Below are 26902 nucleotides of genomic sequence, written 5' to 3' on the forward strand. Positions count from 1 at the left end.
CACATCTGAGAGTGATCAGTGAGCACTGCACATCCTGAGTTTACGTTCTCTCTTTTTCAGGTGTGTGTCATTCTTGTTTACCCATGTATGTGATGAGTTTACGCTGTCTTTAAATATGAGTACCATGCGAGAGTAACAGGTTAGAGCAGAACTGAGACTCAAGTGCATTTACGTCAGCTAACTCAACAACAAGTCAGGAAAGTCAGCTACCTCAAGGGGTAAAGCCCATTGCTACTTCATATCTAAGCAAAAGGCATAAAAGTACAGCTCCTATATATTGAATGGAGAAAGTCTTTCAAGATTACATTTCAAACCATACTTTAATTCAAATTATTTTCAATGGAATTACAACAATGGTATAATAAATTTTGCTTCTTAAGCTTAAATTATGCTGTAACAGGCTGGTTTAAAAAATCTGTCAAGAAGGCTTTTGGCTTTTTTAATTGAAAGGCAGGACTTCCATTTCTAAAGCTGAGTGGAATACTTTATTCAGCACGGATGCATTAAATTGATCAAATGTGACAGTAAAGACATTTACAATGTTACAAAAGATTTCTATTTCACATACATTGTTCTTTTGATCTTTTTATTAGTCAAAAAATCCTAATATATATGTATATATATTTGAGGTCCCACAAAAATGTTTCTTGAGCAGCAAATCAGCATATTAAAATGATTTCTGAAGGATCGTGCCACTAAAGACTGGATATATATATATATATATATATATATATATATATATATATATGTGTGTGTTTGTGTATATATAGATATACACACACACACACACACACACACACACACACACACACACACACACACACACACACACACACACACACACACACACACACACACACAGTCAAACCAAAAATTATTCAGACACTAGATATAATTTTTTATTATTTTTTTTTACTAGTGGGTGCAGGACACTATAGTTCATTTATGTAAGTGAGGATAGCAAAATAAAGTAAACTGTGACATATTATACCCAAAAATTCTTCATACAGTTGATAAAAATTTGGGACCAAAAATTATTCAGACATTGACCTGACTATGTTTTGCTTAAGTGTTATCTGACATAATTAAGATTAATGTTTTCTGACACAGTTTGAGATCTTGTCATATTTTATTACCATTTTTAAACTATAGTGAATAAACTGTAATAATGAATGAAATGTTCAAGGTGTCTGAATCAATTTTGGTTTGACTGTAATAAATATTATTACAATTTAAAATAAGGGTTTTCTTTTTTAAAATTATACATATATAAAATATTAAAAAAAAATTTTTTAAAGTTTAAATTGTAGTAATATTTCACTATATTACTGTTTTTCATCAAATAAATGTAGTCTTGGTGAGAATAAGAGAAAAAAAATACTGACCCTTCATTTCTAACCCTTCACTTGCCATTTTAAATCACATTTTGTCACCTTGGAATTATAAGGTTCTCTCAGACATTTTTGTCAAAATTGAGTTATTCACATATTCTTATTCTCTGACAAATTATTTACATTATGTTGGGACTTTTTATTTAGAAAACAAAAAGGTTTTATCTACAAAGGAGTATGGAATGCAAAAACTTTGAAGCTCAATATCTCAAGGTGGCGATTTTTGATGCATTTGTACTCATTCTTTTTATACATATATGCTGATATATGCTAAGGCAGTTGATCAACTGACCTTCAGTCAATGTAGCCATCTCATTCACAGGTGTTGTTTAAAACCCCTACAGTCTGCTGTGAACTGCAGTAACCCTGTTCTCCTGAATCTCAGCACCTTCGCTCACACTGTGTGGGAGAGAAGTCTAGGCTAGCCTAGTCTCAAGGGTTGGACACTGTGTTGAAGTTGTCTCCCTGCAGCTTCTTAAATTTTGAGACGCACTGCACCCAGCAGAGGTCACTGTCCTCACTCTTTCTACCTCTCTCACTCCCGGGGAGATAGGAACCTTTGGCTTGATGTTGAGTCCAGTAATGAATAATAGACAAGGGTGCCTGATTGAAATATCTAAAGTCCCTCTGTGTCTTTCACGGTCTTGCTCACACAAGGTCTGTCTGCCACGCCTCTGTTTATTTATTCATCAATTCATTATTTCTCTCCTCGTGTCCCTCACTCCAAATTTCCTTCCTCTGGGAGAGTGATGGGATTTGGGGACAAAATTGTAGCTTAGCCACAGCTCAGAATAACTCCAGGAATGTATGACCTTGGTTTGTATGAGTTTGTACAGTATACAGAAGTAGTATGATATATGTAATATTATATAATGTAATACATTTGTAATGTATAGTTATCATCAAATAAACCCTGTCAGGGTGATCAGAACTTTACATTATCCTGCTAATGACAAAACTCCTTAACAAAAAAATGGACAGTAATATTGATTTAAGCCTAAATATTTTAGCATGTGAGAAGAAAAAGACTGTGGTATGAGAGAAACTGGTTGCTGGGGACAAAGGTCAATTATACAGCTATGTAGTACTTGACCACAGAATGCCACAATCGACCAATCAGAATCAAGTATTCCAGAGCGCCATGTAATAATAAATTCTAAAAATCTCTCTTTATATGAAATTAAATGTGTGCATTTGTGTGTTCAGTCAGTAGATGACTATGAACGTGGTGGCAGATGTGTGTGATTGGCGTAAACATCTCTGTGCAGTGAAGTGAGACTGATGTAGCCCTGTGAATATTTAACGTGTCTCTCTCTCCGCAAATCCCAACGGCCCCTCAAAATCAGAACAACAGCAGCCCCGGCCCCTGCGTCACTCACCCTCGCACCACAGCTGCAAACAACCACAATTTACAAAAATACAGTTTGCTTTAGAGCGCCGAATTAGGAGAATCTCACTCAAACCTTAGGTCTGTATGTTTTTTGTTGTCAGACGGCTCCTTTGAGGACCGGTACTGGTAGTGATCACGGTTGATGTGCTTAACAGATGGTAGGAAACGAAACAGCGATAATAATGGGCGTACGGACGGAAATGAAGAAAGTTCTAAAGGAAAATACACACAAATCAAAATCACATGTAAGTATATATAACACTGATGTAGCTGAGGGTGGTGTGTTCATTATTTTCACTTAAAACGGATAATTCTGACTGTAAAATCTGACTGGATGAGTCATACTAAAGTTGCTGCCAGTAGCCAATGAATACTGTGAACGCACATCATTTGCATATGAAGTTGCTACAGGCAATGTAAACAGCCTACAGCTAGGCTAATGAACTTTATTACTCAGCGGATGAATTGTTTATCGTGATTACTATTAATCTGCTTTGTGACATGTCCAAAGTCATAGTGTAAAAAATGTAAAAACAAATAAAGAAACAAAACAAAACCCAAAACAACACAACACAAAACATAAAACAACACCTAAAGGGGTCATGAACTGCATTGTTTTATAATGTTTTTACATCAAACATTTTCATAATTTAGAAATCAAAGGCATTTTTCCTACCCTGATTTTAGCCCTCTGATTTGAACGCTCTGTTTTAAGGGGTGTGTCTGCTGTGAGACTTCAGTGTAAACACCCATTGCTGTGATTGGCTAACATATTTACATTTAAAATAGCTAAGTATTACTCTCAAAAACCTTTAGCACATTTTTATTATTTTAGCTTTCAAGGTTAACTAATCGTGTAAAGTGTTGATATTGATTATACTGATATTGTGACATGAAAGGTTGCAGTGATGAACATTGTAGCCAATCACAGACATGCTGTTGATTGCATAAAAGCAGTGATCTTGTCATTGCAACTCAATTTTTAACTCTAACGAATGCTTTCATCATAACTAACACGATCTAACTAAGAGATTCGTTGAATAAAACAAGAGTTTTGGCGCGAGTCCAAAACTCAGTCACTGATAAACTCGCGCTGTTTGATTGACAGCTCCAGTGATTGCAAAGGGAGCGTTGCTTTCTATATATAATTTAATCACCGTTTAAATAACAGATTATTTTCATCCTACAAAGATAAACAACGTGAAGTTGACCGTTTTGTCACTGGTTTTACTTACTGTCACATAGACAAAGAACATCTGACTGTTCATGAATCATTACAAATCAGATCAGGCATTAGAATGAACACAGTTACTTACATGTTGTTGCATTACTGTCGAATTCATATCGTAAAAGTGTGTTTGCAAAGCCTGCGCCAAAATGCGATTGATTTACCAAAGAATCCATAGTGATATGTACCAAATACAAATAAATAATGCTCAACTGAGACATTCACACTGTGAAAATAAATAACCATATTCCTAGCATTAGGATCCTTTGAAAGGTAGTTATTTTTAGTCCTATATCGCTCTTCTCTCCTGAGTCTCCTCATCATCTCACTAACACACCAGTGGGCGGGGCTAATGTTGCAATGATGAAGTAGGCGTTGATTTCTTCTGTGAAGGCCATGTTTTACCTATCTATGACCAGTGTTGGGGGTAACGCATTACAAGTAACTTGAGTTACGTAATCAGATTACTTTTTCAAGTAACTAGTAAAGTAACGCATTACTTTTTCAATTTACAACAAAATATCTAAGTTACTTTTTCAAATAAGTAACGCAAGTTACTTTTTCACATTTATTGACTGACATGTTGTCCCCATGTTGAGAGGAATACAGTGCAGAGATATTGTGTGCGCTGTGTAAGCAATGATGGTTATTGTAGTTCTAGACTAAATGTGAACATGCATTTACTCATCTCACTTGCACGAAATCATTCAGTATTCCTCAAAATGAATAAAAACAGGTGTAAATATGCTTTTCCTTCAGCCTAAGGCTTATTGATTTCACTTTTGGCGTGAAAGGGCCTTTTTGCCAAAAATAGAACTTTTTTGTTGTTATTAAAAAACAAACAAACAAGCAAGCCCAGCCCCGGTGAGAAAAAGTAACGCAAAAGTAAAGTAACGCATTACTTTTCATAAAAAGTAACAAAGTAACGCAATTAGTTACTTTTTTAGGGAGTAACGCAATATTGTAATGCATTACTTTTAAAAGTAACTTTCCCCAACACTGTCTATGACATAGATAGGCACATTCCGGGATGATTCGTTCGCTGGGCCTGGTGTCAATAAAAGCTTTTATTGGACTAACAAGGAAGTTTTCAGTTCTGAAACTTACAGGATATTCTTATAATACGATGACCTCTTATATATCAAAGGCTCAGGAAAAAGTTGATTTCTCAATTCATGACCCCTTTAAACCGTAGGTCTGTATGTTTTTTGTTGTCAAACAACTCCTTTGAGTGCCAGTACTAGTATGGATGACTGCGGATGTGCTGGACAGATGGTAGGAAACGAAACAACCATAATGTTGTGTGTAAGGGGCGGAAACACAAAAATACGAAAGGAAAATACACAAAATTCAAAGTCACATGCAAGTGTATATAACGCAAAAGTGTGTTTGTGTATCTCAGGATCTGTATGTGATTAGATTTACAGTGGAGATTAGGAACTTGGGCTGTAGTTTCAACAGTGAGTGGGGTAGATTGAGCCCCCTGTGTCTCGAACATCTGGTGCGCAGTTGTGCGCTGCGGAGCCTCACCGCACTGTCATCGCATTCCCTCACGCAAACATAACCGTGTGTACACAAACACAATCGGCCGTCAGTCCATTTTTCGTCACTCATTAACTCACTGGCTTTGATCCCTGCCTTATTTCTTTCATCCGCTTTGATTATCGTCTCTTTCTCTCTCTTGATCTTTCGCTCTCATTCATTTATGGTCCACAGGCTCCGCAAACCTCTGCCAGTATCGCACCATGCGCCGCCGATGACACATGAAGCTTTCATCCCGGATCTCATCTTCTGCCTGCAAAGTGCCACCAACTAACCCTGAGCCAGCACCGGCTCTCTGTCTGACTTTTCATCATGCCTTCTTCCTCCTGCAGTCTTGCCATGCTAATAAACCTGGGCACTCAGCCCTGAGGCTTCCCCTGGCCTCCACCCACATCGTCCTTTCTAGCAACTCCTCTAATGCTCCTTTGCCCCCGGCGCTCCTGCAGACACAGAGCCATGAAGACAGCCCGTCGATTACTGCCCCTCGGCCTGCCGCTTTATAAAGCCCAGGCCAGGTCCAGAGGGAGCAGTCGTGTGTCCTTTTGGCTGATCGTCATGCTGTGACAGGTAAAAGATTCAGGAGGAGGAGATATGAAGGACATCGGGGACAGAGAGCAACGATGGAAGTGACAGAGTGGCTGTTTCTTTCTACTGCTGTAGCTGGGGCTAAAACTGATAGTTCTGACTGTAAAAATCTGGTGGATGAATGACATTGAAGTTGCTGCCAATAACCAATAAATACACACACCTGTGACCGCATATCATTTGCATTATTTATTAACGTGAAGTTGCTACAGGTAATGTAAACAGCCTACAGCTAGAGCTAAAGAACTTTATTACTCAGCAGATGAATAGTTTATTGTGATTCTTATTATTCTGCTTTGTGTCATGTCAAAAGTCATAGTGTAAAGAATGTAAAAACACAGGTCTTACCTGGCAAGTCACAACCCAGTATCTCCAGTCTCATTCCAATGCCGGCGGGCGACCACCTCTCCGGATACACCCGTATAAACTGGGCCACGATCTCATCGAAGCGACGGATCTCTGGGGTGTCGTAGTGTGTGTTGCCCTCAAAAATCTGGAGGAGCAGAATCACAAAAGCACTTTAGCACAGCTGTGTGATTGAGAGAGGAAAGCTAGTGGATATTCTCTGTATTTCTGAGTCTCTGACGCAGCTCTGCAGCCCAGGTTTTAATTAACACAACTGTGGATGATTTCACTGGAATGTTATCAAAGCTTGCAGCATAATTGAATTCTGCTCTCAGAGTGGGAGATTGGGAATCTAGAAGTGAAATGCTGAGTCGCTGAGATGAGCAGGAAAGAATGAAATAAGTCTGTTAATAATCTGATTCTGGTGAACTGTTCATTACTGTAGCCTTTTCAGCGACCCACGATATTTAAATTTGCACGATTAACTAATTAACCTAATTCAACTCCAGTCGTATTCTTCACTTCAGTCCTCTGATAGAAAAAGAAGGGCAAGCAGGGTTTTTACTGGTCCAAGGAAGTCTAACTGACTTAACCAGCTCTGGACTAAAATGGACTACCAAGTCAAACCCAGGTTCACGCAGCTGATCAACCATCTAGACCAGTGTTCCTCAAATGGTTGAGTCTGATCAGGTTTTGATCTAAACTCTGTAGGACAGTGGCCCTGATTTGAGCAATCCTGATCTAGAACCATCCTGAACCAAACTGGACCAGCTAGAAACTATGTACAATTAATTATCACCCTTTAAACTGATTTCTCAACTGATTATTAGACCACAGTATGGGGCCATTCACACAGAACGCGTCTTTGCGTCTAAAAACGCGACACAGCGCTCAGGAGTGGTTTTAAAAAAAGCGCAGCATAGAACGCGAGAGTCTCGAGACGCGCCTTTGAGAAGTGATGCAATAACGACAATAACGGAAATAATAGAAATAGGCAAACTGCAGAATTTACAAATAAGATAATAATGAGCGCCTCCTCCGCCATGTTGCCATTATATAAAACAGTTGTCATGCCAACTCGTAACACTTGCTCCGCCTCCAAGTTCTTCTGATTGGTCCACTGTTTTGGAACTGACATTGATGAGCGGCGCTGCGTGTAAAAGTTGAAATTCTTTTAACTTGACCCGGCATCTTAAATACGCTGCGCTCGTGTGAGGCACTGCAAAAGACGCGAGACGCGAGCGTAACGGTCATGCACGTCCGTCAAGCGCATTGGAATAGAAAAACGCGTTCTGTGTGAACGGCCCCTATGGAAGCAGATTTAGATAGATAGATAGATAGAAAGAAAGAAAGAAAAGAAAGAACCTTGTTTACTTCTCACCTTTGGGAAATTGGTCTTGGAGTCGATGATGTAGCTCCAGTCTTTTCCATTCAAGCTATGGGACAGTTTATACTTCCTCACGAAGGCTCGGTTCTCTGCACTGGTACTGCCATCAACCCCGCGGGCCCCTTGCGTGATGATACCCCGTACGGTTTTGGGGACTCCCAGGTCTACCTGCAGCCATTCTTCGCCAGCCACGGGTTGTGCGGGACTGGGGAACCACCCTGAGCGGCTGGCCACCAGCCGGGCGGCACCTGTTGCCCCGTGGATGTCCCTCATAGAGGAGGCTGAGATCTGAGAGTCTGGCAGGAGGCCAGAGAGCATTCCCTGCATCTCGGAGCATGGAGCGTCTGAATGGAGGATGGACAAGCAGATGAGTTATGGTGAAGCAAAGGGGAATTGACATTTTAAGGCTGGAGAGATCAATGTTTCATGTTGTTATGTCATGAGAGAGGCCTTAGGAATAAATAATAAATATACAGAGCATATGTGGGTGCGTTTTATTTTTTTATTTGTACATACCCCCCGGAGTGGGTGTTTGTGTGTAGGATTTATTACAAGAAGAATTTCGTGTTCCAGTTTTGTTCGGTTCACCTCTACAGAGTTAAAAGCAAACCCACTCAGCCCAAAACAGCCATTCTCTGGCTCATACGCCACAAATACAAAAGCTCCCAGAAATAAATGATTGATTTTGGCCTATGGCTTAAACACCGAACAAAAGAACAGGAAAACAGGCTGGGGCATCTGGTTCAAGCCCATTCTAACAATCTCAGTTGAATTACACCCAAAGGTACACCCACACTCCGACAGAAAGAGCAGTAAAACACAGATCGAGGCTAGAGGCACGAACATGATCGATGGCTTCATGGCCATCTTTATAGGCTCGGCACTGCCGGATATCCCGCGGGCCGAGCATCACTCTTTCGTGGGAAAGACAGGAAGGGCAGCGACACGCCTCACTGAGAGCAGCTTGTTTTGGGCTGGATGCCCGAGGGACAACGGCCCCCACGGGACTGCAGCAGGTCTAATATGGAGGCCAGTGGCATGTCCGTACGTCGTTTGTGTCAGTGTTGAAAAAGACCCTGTCTCTAAAAGCACATTTGTCCTGCTCAGTGTCGACGAAAATAGGAGCGAATCACTGTTTAATAGCGTAATGATGGAGTGTGATGTCTCTGATAACATCAGTGCAAAAGCAGCTCACCTCTTTCTTCTGCTGCAGGACATGCTAACAGAATTAGGTGACTGCTATCTCCCCATCTCCATAAATAGCCAAACTCAATCAGGACCCTAAAGAGCTCTGATAAATACACATCTGAGTTCACTTGACAGGGACACAGTGGGTGTCTGGAACAATATTTGTCACGTGCAGTATCTCTGGGCCTGCTGTGTACTAAAGTTTACGAGACAGAGATCGACCGATCGATCTATCAATCTATCTATAGTGAGGGAAAGACTTAGAATCTAATTAAAAACAATGGAGAAATATAAAAAAATATATTTTAAATACAGCCTGCACTCTAAAAAGTAACTCAGGAGACCTGTTACCACAACTTAAATAAATGCATGGCTGCAAGTTAAAAATTCTAATTTACTGTTTTAATTAAACCTTTTAAGTTGCGAACATGATTTTGTAGAGTTCTGTTGACATGATAATGTTGACCATTACATTAACTTAACATCGTCTGTAACTTAAACTCAGATTTCTGCGTTAATTGCCCTTTTTTTAAAATTAGGTTGTCGTAACTTATTGAAATCGTCTTGATAACTTCGGAAATTCAGTGAATTTCTAGTTCCCAGCATGCTTTGGACAGAACTGGATAAGGAGAATAAATGTTGAAATTCAGTGTAGTGATATTAAGTTTATAGCAAAATCAACTTTCTTCTAAATGTTTAGACAATCCAACATTCAAAGTTTGTCTTTTTCTAGCTATTTTATTGGGACTTTTAGGACAATCTAAAAGGTAACAACCACAAATCAGTTCCCTTAAGGACTAGTCAAACATTTTAGATTGTTTTCAGAATTGGAGAAAGTTGTGTAGTGTGAGTTTTACTGACCCGTGATTTGACAGCCGTAAAGTTCGAAGCGTAAAGCGATTCCATTCTTCCATGTCTGAGGTCGGATGCGGACAAACCGAGCTAAGACGGGCTGAGGGATCCGGTTCAGGACCACCTCTGAGGGGTCTGCGTTCGCATGGAAAACCTAAGGAGACAGAGAGAGAGAGAAAAGAGAGAGATTTACAACTATTCAGGAGGTGGTTTGGCTGAGGCCACTCATTCAAAACAAACTAACCTCACAAACAAGCACAAACTCTTGCGCAGTAAGAGCTTCTTTACTGGGGTCAAGTGAGATTGTGACCTTAATCGTTGTCAAAATACACACACCACTGTGTACACACATAGACGCCAATGTTAGCATCGTAAATTCAAACATGAAATGCTGTTTCCTCCGGAATGAGTTAAAGCTCACAGACATGGGTGAGATAGTGTGAGAGTGTTTGAAAATCAGTTATCACTCTATATGGGCTTGAATGTTGTCACATAAAGACATGAAACCAAGCGCAACCACATGTTTTTGGGTGTCGTCATTGTTTACATCGGTATGTCAGATGGATGATTAGTATTTCAGCAAGCAGTTCCCAGGGTATCATAGAAATATGCCATGCGCTTCAGTCACTGCATCTTGGGATGTTGAGGATGGACAAGATGACAAGCTCTGATAGCAAATCTCCATCTCTCCTTCTTCCTCAGAGACGTTAGCCTCTGTCAGGGTCTTTGTCTCCAGAGAGAGGAAGTAGGAAAGAGAAGAAGGACTAGAAGAGGGCGAGTCCTGCTCCACTGCACACACAGAAACAAAGCCTGGACCCTAAGGACCTGACCCATCTCAGGATCCAATGACATCCGGGCCAGCTGGCCTGGGTCAGGTCCGTCCTAGGCTGGCTTGTGCAGAGATTGTATAGGAAGAGATTAAAGGCGGGTTAGAAAAATGAGAAGAAAAAAACCTTCTGACCTTTGGTAAATCGCCCCAATATATCATAAAATAAAAGAAGAAAACTATGAACTGAGGACCTGTGGTCATTAATCATTGTGCATATGTTTAGTTAAAAGCAGAGGAGACCTGGGGTAATCGTTCAGTTTTTTTTTTTTTACATATTTCATCATAACTCACAGATTACTACAAATCTACCTGCCATCTTTTGGTATATGAAACATTTATATGTGGCAATATGTATAAAACTATTTAGATAGATAGATAGATAGATAGACTTTTTCCATTTTAAATTGAAATGGAAACTGAACAGAGCAAAGGAGGTGGGGCAGAAACAGAAAAAGACAAGTGAAACCTTGGGAAAAAGTGTGTGTGAGGAGAGTGGGAGATGCTTTAGGAGAACAAGGAAGTGTGTAAAGCTGTTGTCAGTACAGATGCAGACATGCATCGCAGCAATCTGCTTTTGTTTAATGACCTCATGATGGAGTGTGTGACCTTGCCCCTTCACTGCCTCTGAAGTTTTTCAACACAGCACAGTATGTGAGAGCCAAGTGCTGTGTGTGTGTGTGTGTGTGTGTGTGTGTGTGTGTGTGTGTGTGTGTGTGTGTGTGTGTGTGTGTGTGTGTGTGTGTGTGTGTGTGTGTGTGACGACTGGGGGCAAGCAGTGTGTAATATATCACCTCTTTAGTGTGTGGGAGAGTTCTATTTCTCACGATTCACTGACATAACCTAACACACACCCAGCACTTCTGAAAAAACCAAACGCAGCTAGATCAAGAAGCCTGTGAAATATTCCAAAGTCGTACTTATGACAGTGTTATTTTAGTATTATTCATATACTATTATATATAGTGTTATTTATATAGTATTTTATTATTTATTATTACAGTTTTACATTTTTATCTTTCATTTTAGTTTAAGTTTTAATCATTTAGTTATAGGTTTTTATAGTTTTTATTAGTTTTATATTTTTATATTTATAATTCAACTTAAACTTTATTTCAGTTAGCAGACAAAGCAACATTTCCAATTTTCATTTGTTTAAGATGTTCATCTAATATTTACATTTTATTTTATTTCTGCTTCATTTCAACTAACAAAAATGATTTTTTAATAGTTTAGTTAACAAAAACAACATTGGCTCGTGGTTGTTAGGAACATCCAAGGAAGAGGACCTTTAACATACAGGCTATTACTTTTCTAACCACTCGGACTTACAGTTTTCACCTGGCGGATGATAGACAAAAAGGCCATAGCCCATAGACTTGCACTGCAGGAAGGACCTGAGCCATATCTTTTGACTTAAGCCTCGTTCAGACTGTCAGTCCAAATCCGATTTTTGTGCATATCCGATTGAAATCCGATCACATTCAGCAAGTCTGAACGGCCAAAAACCACATGAAATGTGATTTTTACAAATCCGTTTCGAGCTACATTCATATGTGGTTTGGAATCCTATTCAAATCGCATTTCTGGACATCCGTTTCAGTCTGACTGCTCTGATCGGATTTCACGTGGTTTGTGTGACTTTCTCACGCAATGTAAACGTCAGATGTTGTTATGGGAAACATGCTAAAAATCGCTGCAGAAACACAAGGCTGTGTTGTTGCAAAGTGCCGGACGAGCAGAAATTAGCTCGTCAATAGGCTATAACTTAGACATGCTTTGAGACCAGGGGAGACAACAGCACGCATACCAGCCTCCTATGTTTCTGTTGCCTCATTATAATACAGTATTCCAGCGCCAGCGGCTACACATTGTCATAATGTAAATAAGACAACATCTGTATTGCAAATGCAAACCCCTCCATGTTGAGGTTGTTGTTGTTGTTGTTTTTGGCGTATATCTACGAACACAACATCATTGCCATAGAAACCAATGCAGATATTCCGGAAAACGAAAAAGCGCCATAGACACACAAATCGGATTTAAACACTTGCGATACACAGTGTGGACATTAACATTAACATCAGATTCCAATTGGATACACAAATAATCGGATTGGGACTGACAGTCTGAACGAGGCTTTAGTAACAACCTAGCACCCACTCCGAACCCCCTAGTAACCACATAGTACTAAAACCACTAAGAACTCTTTATCAAATGCTTAGCAACCACCCACAACATCACAACTATAATAATAATTATTTAAAAATGTTTGTATTTAATGTTGCCCCTGACTGGACGGCTCCCATTCCTGGCTTCTGATTAGCCAACCTGTTTAATCCAATCCAGCAGGAAACTGGAAGCTGTGAGACTCTCATAACTGACAAACAGATGTATATCACATGGGATTTGGGACAGAAGGAATACTGGTCCTTATGGATAAAGTTCCAAGCACAAAGAAGAGAGTATTAACCATGAAGATGCCAAAATGATCAAAAAGCAGAAGAAACTAAAAGGCATAACAGGATTGAGCAGTCCAATTACTGCAAGGACGTTAGGGAGCAGGCTGAGATGAAGCTGAAGAACGGTGATTTCCCACTGGTCCTCTAAGACAGAGGAAAAGGGGAAGCGAGAGGAATGACACAAATGACATAAAGTCTCGAATTCTGACAGCAGCAGTCAATCTATAATGGAGGCGGAGTCCAATACTGCTTCTAGCCAAACATATATTAGCAATATGAAACTATACCTTAGTTGTTTCCTACGCTTTTTCCCACACACGTGCGCACCTGCTAATGTTTTCTTTGCATCCCTGAGCTACAATGGCCTCTGACTGGTGTTGTGTTGACAGACATACAGGTTCTGGTAATGACAGACTCCCACACACCGAAACAGGAGAACTGCTGTCAACCCTGCTGTCACGGGCCATCTACTGATACAAGGCCACCCTCGCACCCGTTCCCTCCTTTTTTTTTTTTTTTTGCCCTCGCACTGTCTTTTTTTTCTTCCGTTGTTTCTCTCTCACTATGCAGTCTAGGCGTAATCTTTGATTGATGCACTCTCTGTGTGTGCATGCATGCCTGTAGCCAGAGACATAATAAATGGACACAGCCGTCATCGGAAGGTTTATGCTAAATTACTTTCATGAATCATGCATTTGCGTACGTTACTTATATCACGTTCCCTCCAGCACGGCTGCTAGTGTTTCCCAGCATGCAGTCTGAGGGGAGTATCAGGTATGTGTTGTCTGTCTCAGGTGATGATGTTTTGTATGTGAGTGGGGGTCTGAGTATATTTGGTGTTAGATACAAGCAGACTTCAAGCAGACAGTTTTTCTGGGGTATTTAAACATATAAAATGTGTTCAACAAAGCTAAATGTGCTCATATTGGCAGATGAAAGCATTATCAAATTAGCCAAATTATAAACAATATTAAAAACTGAGACACTAAGGGTCTGGAAAAAGGTAAAACCCGCAGCGTTTCACTAAACGTCCTAGAAAATCCTTGACTGCCGCTTCTGTTGATGCCCGAGTTGGAGTAGTTTTGATGATGGAGAAAATCGTCTCAGGTTACAGATGTAACCCTGGTTCCCTGAGTAGGGAACGAGACGCTGCGTGGTAACGCATTGGGAACCTTCTGCGTTACCACGCAGCGTCGATAGTTCCCACGAAAGGGAACCTAAGTAGTGATGGCCAAGTTGATTTCTTTTTTTTTGGTTGGATATGTGAGGAAATTAATTATTGCATTGATGCTTTCAGAAAATCTTTCCGTTGGAAAAGTCAGTCTTTTTTAAAAAGAGGAAAACTACATATATCATGTACGATCAAGCAAAGCTGTAGTGAAGAATAAACCAAAGAGAACGTGTTACGCTTGTGGTCTGAAGTATAAAGATGGATCTGAAACTGATCACAGAAGAACAACCAGCAAAGCATGTTGAGCTCTAACATCTACAAGAGGGTTGGGGTGGAGGTAGAGAGCATTCCTCCCTCTTTCCGTTCTGTGTGAAAGTGAGCACTCATTTCATTCTCTCCCTCACTTAGTCTCTCTTATGTTCTGACTCTGTGCCCACATGTGAAAAATGACTGACATGAGTAAAGTGTTTCTTCCTGAATGTTATATGCCTGAGTACTGACCTGATGTCAGCTGGATATGGCAGATTTTGTTCTGATGTAAGAAACATTGATACAAATTCAAAGATTTCCAGAAATATATTCCAGAAAATACGTAGCTGTATGTTATCTTACTTTACTACATTTTCACACATATTTTTTTGCCCTGTCTGTTTATACTCACTTAAGACATTGGTTCCCAAACTGGAGTACGCGTACTGGAGGTTTCCCCTGGGGGTACGTGAGGTGACAAAAGGGGGTACGTGAACAAAATGCAGAATTATTCATTTAATTCTACCTTAAAATAATATTAAAATCGAGCATGTATTTCTAAATGCCAAAAATGTCGTAAATACAGAACATTTAATCAAATTACCTCATCATTTGCAGTCAAAAACGACTGCATCCACAGAAGCAGCATCCATATGATAGATTGCGTGCAGAGTCTGCTGCCTTAAATCACGCTAAATTACTACCGTTCTCGACAATGCACCTTTGTAAAAGTGGGGATTTAGCACTTATTCGCACAAAGAACAAATATAGACACAGATAGTGGACTGATATCGATTTAAGACTCAAACTTTCTTCGATACAAAAACATAGGCCTACCTTGTGTGAGTTCTTGTATTTAATATTGATAACGAGCAAGAATGCAATTGTTCCCAAATATCCACATGACTGCAAACGTGACATTATTATACAACAGGTCAAAAAATAAAACGTACATTTTAAACACAGTAGTAGCCTATTTACTGTATTTTGCAATGAAATAATAGTTTTAACGAAAACCACAGCAGAACTACAACACGTCTGTGTTTCAAAAACAATTCTGCGGCTTTGAACGAATCGTGAGAGTCAATGATTCAATGATTCATTCACAGCCACTTGCTTCGTTACTGAATGAATGACTCGATGACTCACTCATAAAAACAGAGACTTGCTGCCACCTAATGGCGGTTTTAGTTTAATATTTAAAAGTTTTACTTAGTTTTACCATCATTGCATATTTCTCTATTGAACATTTTTTATTTAAAACATTATTTATTTTATAAAATGTAAAAAAAAATGCACTGGAAAATCAATTTAGGGGGCAAATATTGTCCCTTAATGGAAAAGGTGTGACTGCAGACGAAATGGAAGAGAGAAGGATGGTAATCCCTTCAGGGGGTACTCCAAGCAAAAAAAGTTTGGGAACCACTGACTTAAGATATACCAACTGTTTTTATATTCGAACATTCACAGTAAAAACTGGTCTGCCCTGCTCTATTAGTATATCAAGCAATTAAACTAGTGCTGTCAATTGAGTAAAAAATATTTAATAACACTGAAATTAATTGTGATTAATCACACCTAACATTAAAGATTTAATATATTTTTATATCATAATAATTTCACGGTAACACTTTACAATAAGGTTCATTAGTTAATGTATTAACTAACATGAACTAAGCATTAGTAATACATTTGTTACTGTATTTACTAATCTTCGTTAACATTAGTTAATGAAAATACAGTTGTTCATTGTTTGTTCATGTTAGTTTATAGTGCATTAACTAATGTTAAAGCGATTTTAATAATGTATTAGTAAATGTTGAAATTAACATTAACAATGATAATAAATGCTGAAGTGCAGTTCATTATTAGTTCATATGTAGTTAACTAATGAACCTTATTGTAAAGTGTTACCTTTCACATTCAAATTGATGTAGAAACAACATAAAAACAGTATATTTTAAATGTTTAAAAATTGAGAAATTGAGTAAAGTTATCAGTCTTCACTGCATAATTTATAAAGTAAATACAGATTAATTTTTATTAAAGCTACAAAAGTTATACAGTTAAGAGCAGTGAGTGATTTTAATTTACTTTTGTGTTTTGATTAACATTAATAAAAGTCTGTAGCAAGTTTATTAGGCTGCTGTCACTTTAAGACCTGCCGCACATGATGCGGATTTGCATGGTTATTGTAATACTGTAGGACATGAATATGCAAAGGACTTCTAATATGATCATACCACACTTAAAATAAGCATCTGAATATATATATAAAATAATATTTTCATTCACACTCTTATAGTTCACTTGAACATCAAGTCGAACATCAAGTCTGACACGAAACAATGACAATAAAGTCATTAAAGCAAGTCATGCCATGATCTCATATGTGTTTTACCTGTTTACACAAAAGGATTGTGCCACATATCTGTGGAAAAACAGGCATCTGTTGACAGGGTAAATGGCCGTATTGCTGCTGGTCTGTCTAGACACACACATAGACGGATCAATGAGGGCGGATGTAGATTAACTGTTATATGAATTATTGAAAAATTACGTCTGACAGTCCAGGAGTAGTTATATTGAACGAACTCCTTAGAAATTCATCAGCGCAGGAAAATGTGTATATTGTGCGGGAATATTCATGAGGTGAAATGGGTCCTCAGTGGGGGCCAACAGGGCAGGTTCCCAGTGAGGAGTTCCTAAAAATTAGTTTGAATTATTCAAATGTCTGGCACAAGGGCGGCCTACTGAAATAATAAATACCCCCAAAGTGAACCCTCTTTGAGGTTGGAGTGTGAGGACTCACACACACACCTCCTGCGAGACGTTGTCACTGTTAATATAATACAGAAAGAGAAGAGAGAATTTATGGTCGCATAAAAGTGGACACGATCTCCCACAATGCCTGACTGCTCAGGCTGAGTTACAGAAAGCCACACGACCGCACTGGGGTCGCTGGAGAAGAAAGAGGTGTTGCGTTCCCCGCCCTGTCCATCTTTCCCTGTGTCTGTCTTTTTGTCTTTCGTTCCCTCCATCTCTCGCTGCTTTGCATTGGCTCGCTGCCACACTTTTTTTTTTCTCTCAGACTGATGGGGCCGCTGGGAAATGTGGTCAGCGTTCACAGCTCTGCTCGAGTCATTACTCTCTCTCTCTCTCTGCCCTTCTCCTGCTCTCTCCCACACCTCCACGGCCAAGATGAAGATGTTGACAGAGCAGCCGGGCTCCAGTTGGCTGCAGGCCAGTGCAGGCTCAGCCTCAGAGGAGGAGAAACACAGAGAGAGACTCACAGAAATAGTCCTGTGACAAATTATTTTATAAGTACAAATATTCCATGTAGTCTCTTGATTAATATGAGATCAGAAAAACTGCATGTAGAATAATTATACAAGAATTAGAGAGTTTAAAAGAGCTTTAGATGAGGTATAGCTTAGTATGTCATATTTTGTCAATATGGTGTCATTCAGTTTGGCTCCGGGCCCCTGACAGCCCTTGGCTGTAAACTCTACTGTCATAGATGCTTTTGACTGATAGTCTGCTGGTGGCACAGCAATGAGGGGCTCAGATACCTGAGGCCAAATTTGGTGTGTTGGTGCCTCTCACTGATTGCCATATGACATATGAGTGCAGCTGTTTATTGTCTAGAAAGGCTTGTGATGTGTCATGAATTTTAAATGCTGGTGATATCTTTGACGAATACTAAGTATGAATCAAAAACATCGAGAGTGTGATTTAACATGTTGTAAATATAAACATTAAAACACTCTCTCCAAAAAGCTCCTTTAGTGTGGAATCTCATCTTCTGGATTACAATGGCTGATAGAGTAAATCATGTTCAGAGGGAAAAAGTGTAGAATGATGATTTGGTTCCTGCTTTCCTCTTAATTCCCAGTCTGTATGTGAGATTGAGTTGGAGAGATTGGAATGTGGAAGCCCTCCCTCTTCGCTTTACCTTCCCACTGTGTCTCAGTAGAAAAACACTGGAAATTTCTGTTACAACACTTTCTTCTATCCTGGTTTCATGCACACAAACAACTATAAGTAAAGAAGCCCTTTTCTTTCGATCTGCTCTAGAAGTGAGTCCTAAAACCAGGAAATAAGCATTCTTGCACTTATGGTTCCATCGTCTCAAAGTCAATGGGCCCTATTTTAACAATCTAAGCGCATGGTCTAAAGTGCACGGCGCAAGTGCACTTAGGTCGTGTCCAAATCCACTTTTGCTAGTTTAACCATGAGAAAAATGGTTGGTGCGCCCGGCACATGGTCTAAAAAGGTTGTCCCTGTTGTCTTAATGAGTAATGGGTGTGTTTTTGGGCGTAACATGCAATACAGAATTTGCAAGTGGAAAAACGGAACGCTTCTCAAGCGAGCATTTTTAACTTTATGCACACAATAATAATCTTCTACATTGTAATCCTTCTATTTTTAATATTTGGCATGTACTGTATGTGTGCTGCTGCGCATCTCTGTGTATGTAATAAGCAGAGTGTGCATTGTGCACCTGCATATCTAACGCACTCTTTAAAAATATTGCGGCATTGACTTTAGACCAGGTTTCAGCTGGACGATGGCACAGTCTGTTTCAGTTGCCTCAATATAGCAATGCGCCAACAATGCACCTGAACACACCTCGTTTTCAGACCAGCACGCCCATGGGCGAACAAATGGGCACAAATGCATTTGCTATTTAAACAATGTGGTGCTGTACATGAAAATTATTACTGCATCGCACTGAAACTAGCAAAAAACTCTTGCATCATGCCTGGCGCCGCATTGTGCCAGGTGTATGATAGGGCCCAAAAGGTTTCTTTGAATGGGGTTTTTTGGTTAAATGCCTGAAATAAGGTCTGTGGTTAACAAGATTTCTTTATATTTTATTCTACACAATTAAATAAATCAGTAATACACAACTCGTGATTTTGTAAGCTTTTACCTGTCTTGAAAAATGGTTGTCAACAAGTGGCTAAATGGGACTAAAAATGTTGTCTGGGACATTAAACGTCATCAGCCGAACAGGTAAACAGGTAAAGCTTTGTTGTATTTATAATCACACTCTTGCAAACTATTCTAGATCAAACTTTCCAACTTTAAATGAAGACCGAAAGAATTGTTGGAAGTTTAGAGATTATGATGTTGAAGTTGTGCAATCATAGTATAGTTCATTTGTAACCTACTTTTAGCTTCTGGTAACCGTATTTAAGCTTCAAAATTCACAAAAGTTGGGATCTTGAGCAAATCATAAACTTTTGTTGGTCACAGAGATTATTTTCTGCTGCAGGGGTTCCCAAACACATTCCTGGAGTCTCCCTTGTCTGACACATCCATTTCAGGTCTTGGAGTCTCGACTAATGAGCTGATGATCTGAATCAGGTGTGTTTGATTAAGGAGACATGGGAAACATGCAGTGTTGGGAAGGCTCCAGGAATGTATTTGGGAACCCCTGTTCTGCAGTAATCCAAAAGACATTGGGAAAATCCAATTGAATTTTTGTTGAGGGAATAAGCAAATGAGGGAGTGTTCAGGAAACCTGATCGGAAACATGCATAATTTTTGCAATTCTGCTTCCATTTTGGTGAAAATAGCATTGTACAAATGACAGACTGCTGCTTTAAGTCAACTTGGAATCAGTACACACAGTAATTGGAAGAACAGATGATATATTTTATGACCCTCAGAGGTGTAAATGTTTCCTCTAAAACCACCATTTGTCACAGTGAATGAAAACCACATTTGCACGACCCCACTAAAGACAGGTAACTGTGTATTTTTGTTCTAGTATGTGTGAAACGGTTTCCTCAGTTCACTGAACACCTTCCGTCACACATTCTGCCTGTGCTTTATGCAGACGACCCGACTCAAAGAGCATCTATTCTCTGGGCTATGACATCACTAAAGGTTAAACCCTCAGTGGTATACTCCCAAAGAACAGAGGATTCCTCCTGGGATCTGGCAGCGGTCTTCCATTATCCACACGCTCCATGTGAAGCGGAGGAATGCACAGAGATGGACGAATCTGTCAGGCTGCTGTTTTGAAGTCCGAGCTGATGTCATCTCCCATGACAGCACTCTTGGTTGCTTCGCCTCAGGATTCTACACGTTAACAAGCATACCATATGCTCTCTCTCTCTCTATACAAACCCCTTGATGGTATTGTTATACAAGCAAGGAATTTACCAGACCTTGATAATGATCTCGGTCAATGACCAGGCTGCTTTAAACGGTCATGTTAACCTTAGGAGCAGGTGTGGGACCTTACATGAGGGACCCACTCATTTTCCCCACCAGTGGAAATAGGATTGAGACCTTTTGACCTGTGTGCAATTTGAAACAGTATGTTTGTGAAAATAGTTCTGTCATTACATTGATGGCTTTATCAGATACACTCTCAGGAGGAAGTGTGTGGTGATGTGGGATTGGCTGTATATGTTTCTGTGTGGTTTCCAATAAAATGGGAAGTGAATTTGTAGCTCTGCTCCAAAACAGTATTTTAAGGCATCATAGATATCAAAAAATATTTATGCATATGTATACCTGTTCCAAAATGTATAAATATACATAAATATGTTCTAAGGCAAATTCTAAGGCAGCATTGTATGTATCCACAGAGGTGGCAATCCCATAAAGCAGTGCACTCAGTGAAAAACTCCACTATGGCGGGATGCACAATACCTACGGAAGAGGATTAGGGCCAAGCAATAATAAAAAAATAAAACCATCTCGAGATTAAAGTTGTTAAATTACGAGAAAATACTTGTTAAATTTTAAAAAAAATGTCGAGATAAAATGTTGAGAATAAACTCGTTAAATTACGAGAAAAAACTTGTTAAATTTCGAGAAAAAAGTCGAGATAAAATGTTGAGAATAAAGTCATTAAATTACGAGAAAAAACTTGTTAAATTATGAGAACAAATTCGTTAAATTATGAGAAAAAAAGTCGTTAAATTTCAAGAAAAAAAGTCGAGATAAAATGTTGAGAATAAAGTCATTAAATTATGAGAAAAAACTCGTTAAATTTCGAGAACAAATTCGTTAAATTTCAAGAAAAAAATCGAGATAAAATGTTGAGAATAAACTCGTTAAATTTCGAGAAAAAAGTCGAGATAAAATGTTGAGAATAAAGTCATTAAATTACGAGAAAAAAGTTGTTAGATTATGAGAACAACTTCGTAATTTAGCGAATTTGTTCTCATAATTTAACAACTTTTTTCTCATAATTTAACGAATTTGTTCTCGTAATTTAACAAATTTGTTCTTGTAATTTAACTACTTTTTTCTCGTAATTTAATTACTTTATTCTCAACATTTTATCTCGACTTTTTTCTCGAAATTTAACGAGTTTTTTTCTCGAAATTTAACAACTTTAATCTCGAGATGGTTTTATTTTTTTATTATTACTTGGCCCTAATCCTCTTCTGTAAATACCCTTCAAAAGTTTGGGTCAGTAAGATATATATTTGAAAATATATATTTCAAAAATACAACAAAAATTGAAAACGTTTTTCCCTTTTAATATATTTAAAAAAAAATCATTTATTCCTGTGATGACAAAGCTGAATTTACAGCATCATTACTCCAGTCTTCAGTGTCACATGATCCTTCATTCTAATAGACTGATTTGCTGCTAAAGAAACATTTCTCATCTTATTATTATTATATTTGTGGAAAATGTGATTTGACATTTTTTTTAGGATTCTTCGATTAACAGAAAGTTCAGGACAGCGTTTACTTGAAATCGAAATATTTTGTAACATTATAGAAGTCTTAACTGCATTTACTTTTGATCAAATTAAAGTGTCCATGCTGAATAAAAGTATTAATTTCTTTAAAAAACCGACCCAAAACTTTTGAATGTTAGTGTGTTTATATTTCATTAAATACTGAAAAGTATGTAAAATGTTCAAGCTCATTTAAAATAACCTGTTTATGCTCATTAGTGTATTAGTAGTTAGCTTTAAAACATGATATGATCAATATCTTTTTAAAAACTATTTTCTTTTGTGTAGAGTGTTTCAAATCAGTCACTTATGATGTTACCTTTCAGTTACGATGCTGCCTCATACTGTACCTGCCTATATACGCAGCACACAGGAAGGTTTTGGAACAGAGCTACGTTTGTGTGTGTGTGTGTGTGTGTGTTTGTGTGTGATCTTATCAGATCTGATTTAGCAGTGACTGAATGAGTGTGCTGCAGGTAATCTAGTAGTGAACTGAAAGAACCGCCACAGCAGCTGAGGCAGTTTGAGAAGAAATTAAGCCCAGCTCTGCTGATATCACACTTACACCACACACACAATGAGACTATCAGCCACCAGCCTACAGTGATCTCTTCAGCAGCTCTTCCTGTTTGTCCGTAAACACACAATCTGTCAGTGTCTTCTGGACCAGGGACACACACTCTTCCACCATCATCATTTGAGACCGATTAGAGCCCGATGCGGTGCTATCAAACCAAACGATCACCACACAGCCCTGAAAAGTAATAACCTGTCTGACTCTGAGTCGACTTACATGACGCTCACATGCAAAACTGTTTAAGCATTTTAAATTTACATTTTCATTTCAATGCCGACACACTATTTCCTGTTAATCTATATTTCGGTATTTGCGATATTAAAAAAGCCATGCCTGAACGCATTTAGTCTGCATGACTGAGACATCTTGCTAGATAGCTGCTGACATAAAAATATATTTCTTCCAGGCACATGAATAAATAGTGCATTATTTAATAGTACCATTTTTAAATGGACACCGATCGGTCACGCCTCCCATAAGGCGTGAGTCTCCCATTTCGACACAGCGAGACTTCTTAACAAAGCTTAGCTGACTGAAACCAAAGCCGTAAAAACACAGAGCACATTAAGGGAGGACGGAGCTCAGAGATTTTCAGAAAGATTAAAGCCAGAGGCTATTCCAGCAGGGGGTCCAGGACTAAAGACCCTAACCCAGTTGGTGGTGCCCCGGGTTGTATCCGGCAGGTTATTCTCAGTGGCAGCTGATGTTTTTTACAGCTTCTTCCAAAACCATCACACTAACATCAGAGCTTTCACATGTTCCCCTTTTCAAGCAATCAACTCCATACAGGATTTCCAGGGGATTTGTTAATAAATGAAGATTAGAGGCATGTACCACACAGGACGATTCGTTTTACACAGACCTTCTCATTCAACTCTCATCTTTCTCTGACCTCCCTTCATTTTCCTTTCTCTCAAGCCTTCAAATCTGTCTTTTCACTTGGTTTCTTGGTAATGGAGTCCTGTCTAGTTTCTCCCATCAGCCTGGACATGAAGATGCTGCCAAAAGAACATCTGCAATCTAAAGCTGCAGTCCGTAACTTTTTTTTGGTTAAAAATGATCCAAAATCGATTGTTGAGCAAGTACATAACCAGCCAGTGTTCAAAACTATTTCCTTACCTTAGCCTGATTCACAACAGTAAGCTTGTAATAAAGTTTTTATTTTTATTTTAAGTGGTACTGGTAGGTTTCTGCGGGAAATATGAGTTTGCATTTGCGTCATTACGTCACGTCTGTATGCATAAAGAAGGAGTCCCGGATGCTGCAGGTGGCGAATCATTTATAGCCTTTTCTCACAGCAGCTGGAATAATTAAACGTGTCATTTTGATGGCGAATTATTGTAATGCTTTTTTCTCTGTTGGTCAGAACAAAATTGGCTGCCATATTACTTGCTTGTTCAGATGACATTTTCTGGTGAAAATTCTTATTTTGGTCATACTTCCAAGATGTAGAATCTTTGATTCTGAAGTAAAGTATCCACACCGGTGCGGTGGCTCCTCAAAACATTAGATTCATCCGAGCTGAGGAGCCGTCCTGATGCACAACCCACGTAAAGATGATAATTCCACGAATAACTTGCAGGTTTCAAACAGAGATGGCGACAAAGAGGCAAAACTTACGGACTGCAGTTTTAAATTGGCATGAATTTCCATGCTGGTTCAGGCTGGTTTATGCATGACCAGCATAGTCTTTCTTGTGAAAATCTTGGGAGTTAAGCTAGTTAATAAGTCTGAGGGTAACACCAGCATTTCAGCTAACCCACCATTGCAACTAGACACTGGTTAGAATACAGGTAACTCTTGACTTTTCAGTTCTTTTCTCATACACACAGTGTGTGAGAGTACTTCAAATATTTCTGATAAATAACCAGCACAGGAAGAGAGACAACCACCGACTGCTTTATCTCTCACACATTCTCAAACATGCCATTCCCACATGATCATACCTTGTGATTCTTGCCGTAGCGGTAGATCATCCAGTCCTCTCCGTTAGTGCTGACCTCCAGTTTAAAGGTGGTGACGAAGTAGGACTTGTGTGTCTCTTTGGAGACGGCACCCTGGGTGGCAATGCCCGTCAGGACCTTCAGGAAGTGCAGGTCCACCTGAGGAGGAAAAAATGTAAAAATGCAATCAAATCTTTCCTGTGATTAGGGTCTTAAAGTCCCCCTGTAGTCAATAACTGTATCCCTTTAAACTCATCTTTGATCAGTAAAATTACATATTTAATTGTTTTTTCCTGTAAAAAAAAATCGTAATGCCTTAAAATAGCTTGAATGTAACTACACCCTTGCCTCATTTAGTATACGCGGATCTATGAATATGATAATTAGCCCCGCCTCCAGTCATTCGCACAAGCTCAGAGATCCACTCGGTCAACTTACTGTGGTAAACGCTGCACAATGATATCACTTTTTACAACGTCGGACACAACACAGTAATTAATATGATTATTAATATGATTAGCCTTTTGCTTGACTACCTTATCAAACAGCTAATAAATGAAGCTAATGTTAAACAAACATCAAAACATCACATAGACATATAAACAACATTAAAAACTTGATTTTCACCACAGGGGGACTGTGACAGGACATTTTGTCGATCGCTTGGATTCCATTTCCGCGGGTTGAACTGGTTAGCCCCGCCCACTGTGACATCTCATTGGTCCAAAATCCTGCTTCACATGACAGTTAACTATCAAGCATCTTTGAATTGGTTGTTATTATGTCGCGTCTGCAGTTTCACAACTGATTTGGACAGATGAAATGCTTGTTGCTTGAAGAGTTTAAAGCTTAGAATAAGCGGTTAGGACAAAACCGTAACCCAAAATATGAGCCAAGGTTTTTACAGTCTTGAATTCGTTTTGATTTTATTTTCAGTTTATACTTTTAATTAAGTTGTCCTCTACTTTTTGTTTTATAATTTTAATTTATTTTTAATATTTTTGTGCCTTTAAAATTAAGTTAGTGAGTTTAATTATATAATTTAACATTAAATATTAAATTTTAAAAAAATAATAAAATAAATTATCATTACATTTCTCAGGGCCATCTAGTGTTGCTGTTGTTATTTAGTGGTATTCTCATGTTTAATGAAGCCGGTTATAAAATTTGAAACAAACTAAAAACCGAATGAACTTGCCATTTTAATTTTATTTCAATTAATTTTGGGAGTCATAAAAATTTATTTGGTTTAGTTTCAGCTTTTCCAATTATATTCATTTTTTTAAATGCTTTCTTTTAGCTTTTGTTTCCTTAGCTATCTCCACTAAAAATGGGATGATGAGAGAGTGATGGGAGGGAGATAAGAAAGGCAGCAAAGGGAGAGATGAGAGAGGGATGAGATAGAGAGAAGAGCTGAAAGATGGATAGAGCTGTGGGAATATGAGGCATCCCCACCCTGCAGATCATGGGCGGCAGCGAAGGTGTTATCAGAGCCTTAAGATCAATCACCTGAGCTCTGATCGATACTAACCACCTTCATTCAACTCTCCCTCTCTCCACAAAGATTATCACCCTCCCTTGCTCTCCGGACCCCCCCGCGATGATGATGATGATTGCGGCGCGAGAGCCGCCTCTCTGCCCGTACGCCTCTACCGCAGTGAGGTCTTTAATCAGGCATTCAGCTCCCGTCCTAGAGGAGGGCTGTTACCCATGATCCTCGGCTCTCCCTGCTCAGCGGGATGTCATCCGAACATGAGCGGGAAAACTGCAGCGTTTGTTATCTGTCAGAGAGACAGGTGTGGCTTTCACACACAGATACAAGCACACACACATATAGTACCTTCTGTAAAGCTGCTTAGGGCCACAGAGAAACACACCTAGACAAAAAAATCAATAGAACCCAGGACTGCTGCTAACTATTTATTCCTAGCAAAGGACCCTCATCAATCAAGTGGCTGTTACCATCAGAGCGGGCTGTGCATCATCAACCCCTGCATTCGCCCAGAGACCAGAAAGAGAGAGAGAAAGATGCAGCCTACCACATCTGA

The 26902-nt window shown here is 39.1% G+C and overlaps 1 protein-coding gene across 3 annotated transcripts in view; it reads right to left on the minus strand.

Annotated features, from left to right (window-relative positions):
• Positions 1-26902, minus strand: part of nrp2b (neuropilin 2b) — an 87825-nt gene that overhangs the window by 21454 nt on the left and 39469 nt on the right. For all 3 annotated transcript variants that reach the window (XM_048193359.1, XM_048193358.1, XM_048193360.1), the window contains exons 7-10: positions 24858-25013; positions 9918-10062; positions 7863-8212; positions 6485-6629 (exon numbers count right to left, since the gene is read on the minus strand). In XM_048193359.1, coding sequence (XP_048049316.1) covers positions 6485-6629; positions 7863-8212; positions 9918-10062; positions 24858-25013 — 796 coding nt within the window. The remainder of the gene's footprint in view (positions 1-6484; positions 6630-7862; positions 8213-9917; positions 10063-24857; positions 25014-26902) is intronic.

The sequence above is a fragment of the Megalobrama amblycephala genome, linkage group LG6 (assembly GCF_018812025.1).
Source record: "Megalobrama amblycephala isolate DHTTF-2021 linkage group LG6, ASM1881202v1, whole genome shotgun sequence".
Taxonomy (NCBI): domain Eukaryota; kingdom Metazoa; phylum Chordata; class Actinopteri; order Cypriniformes; family Xenocyprididae; genus Megalobrama; species Megalobrama amblycephala.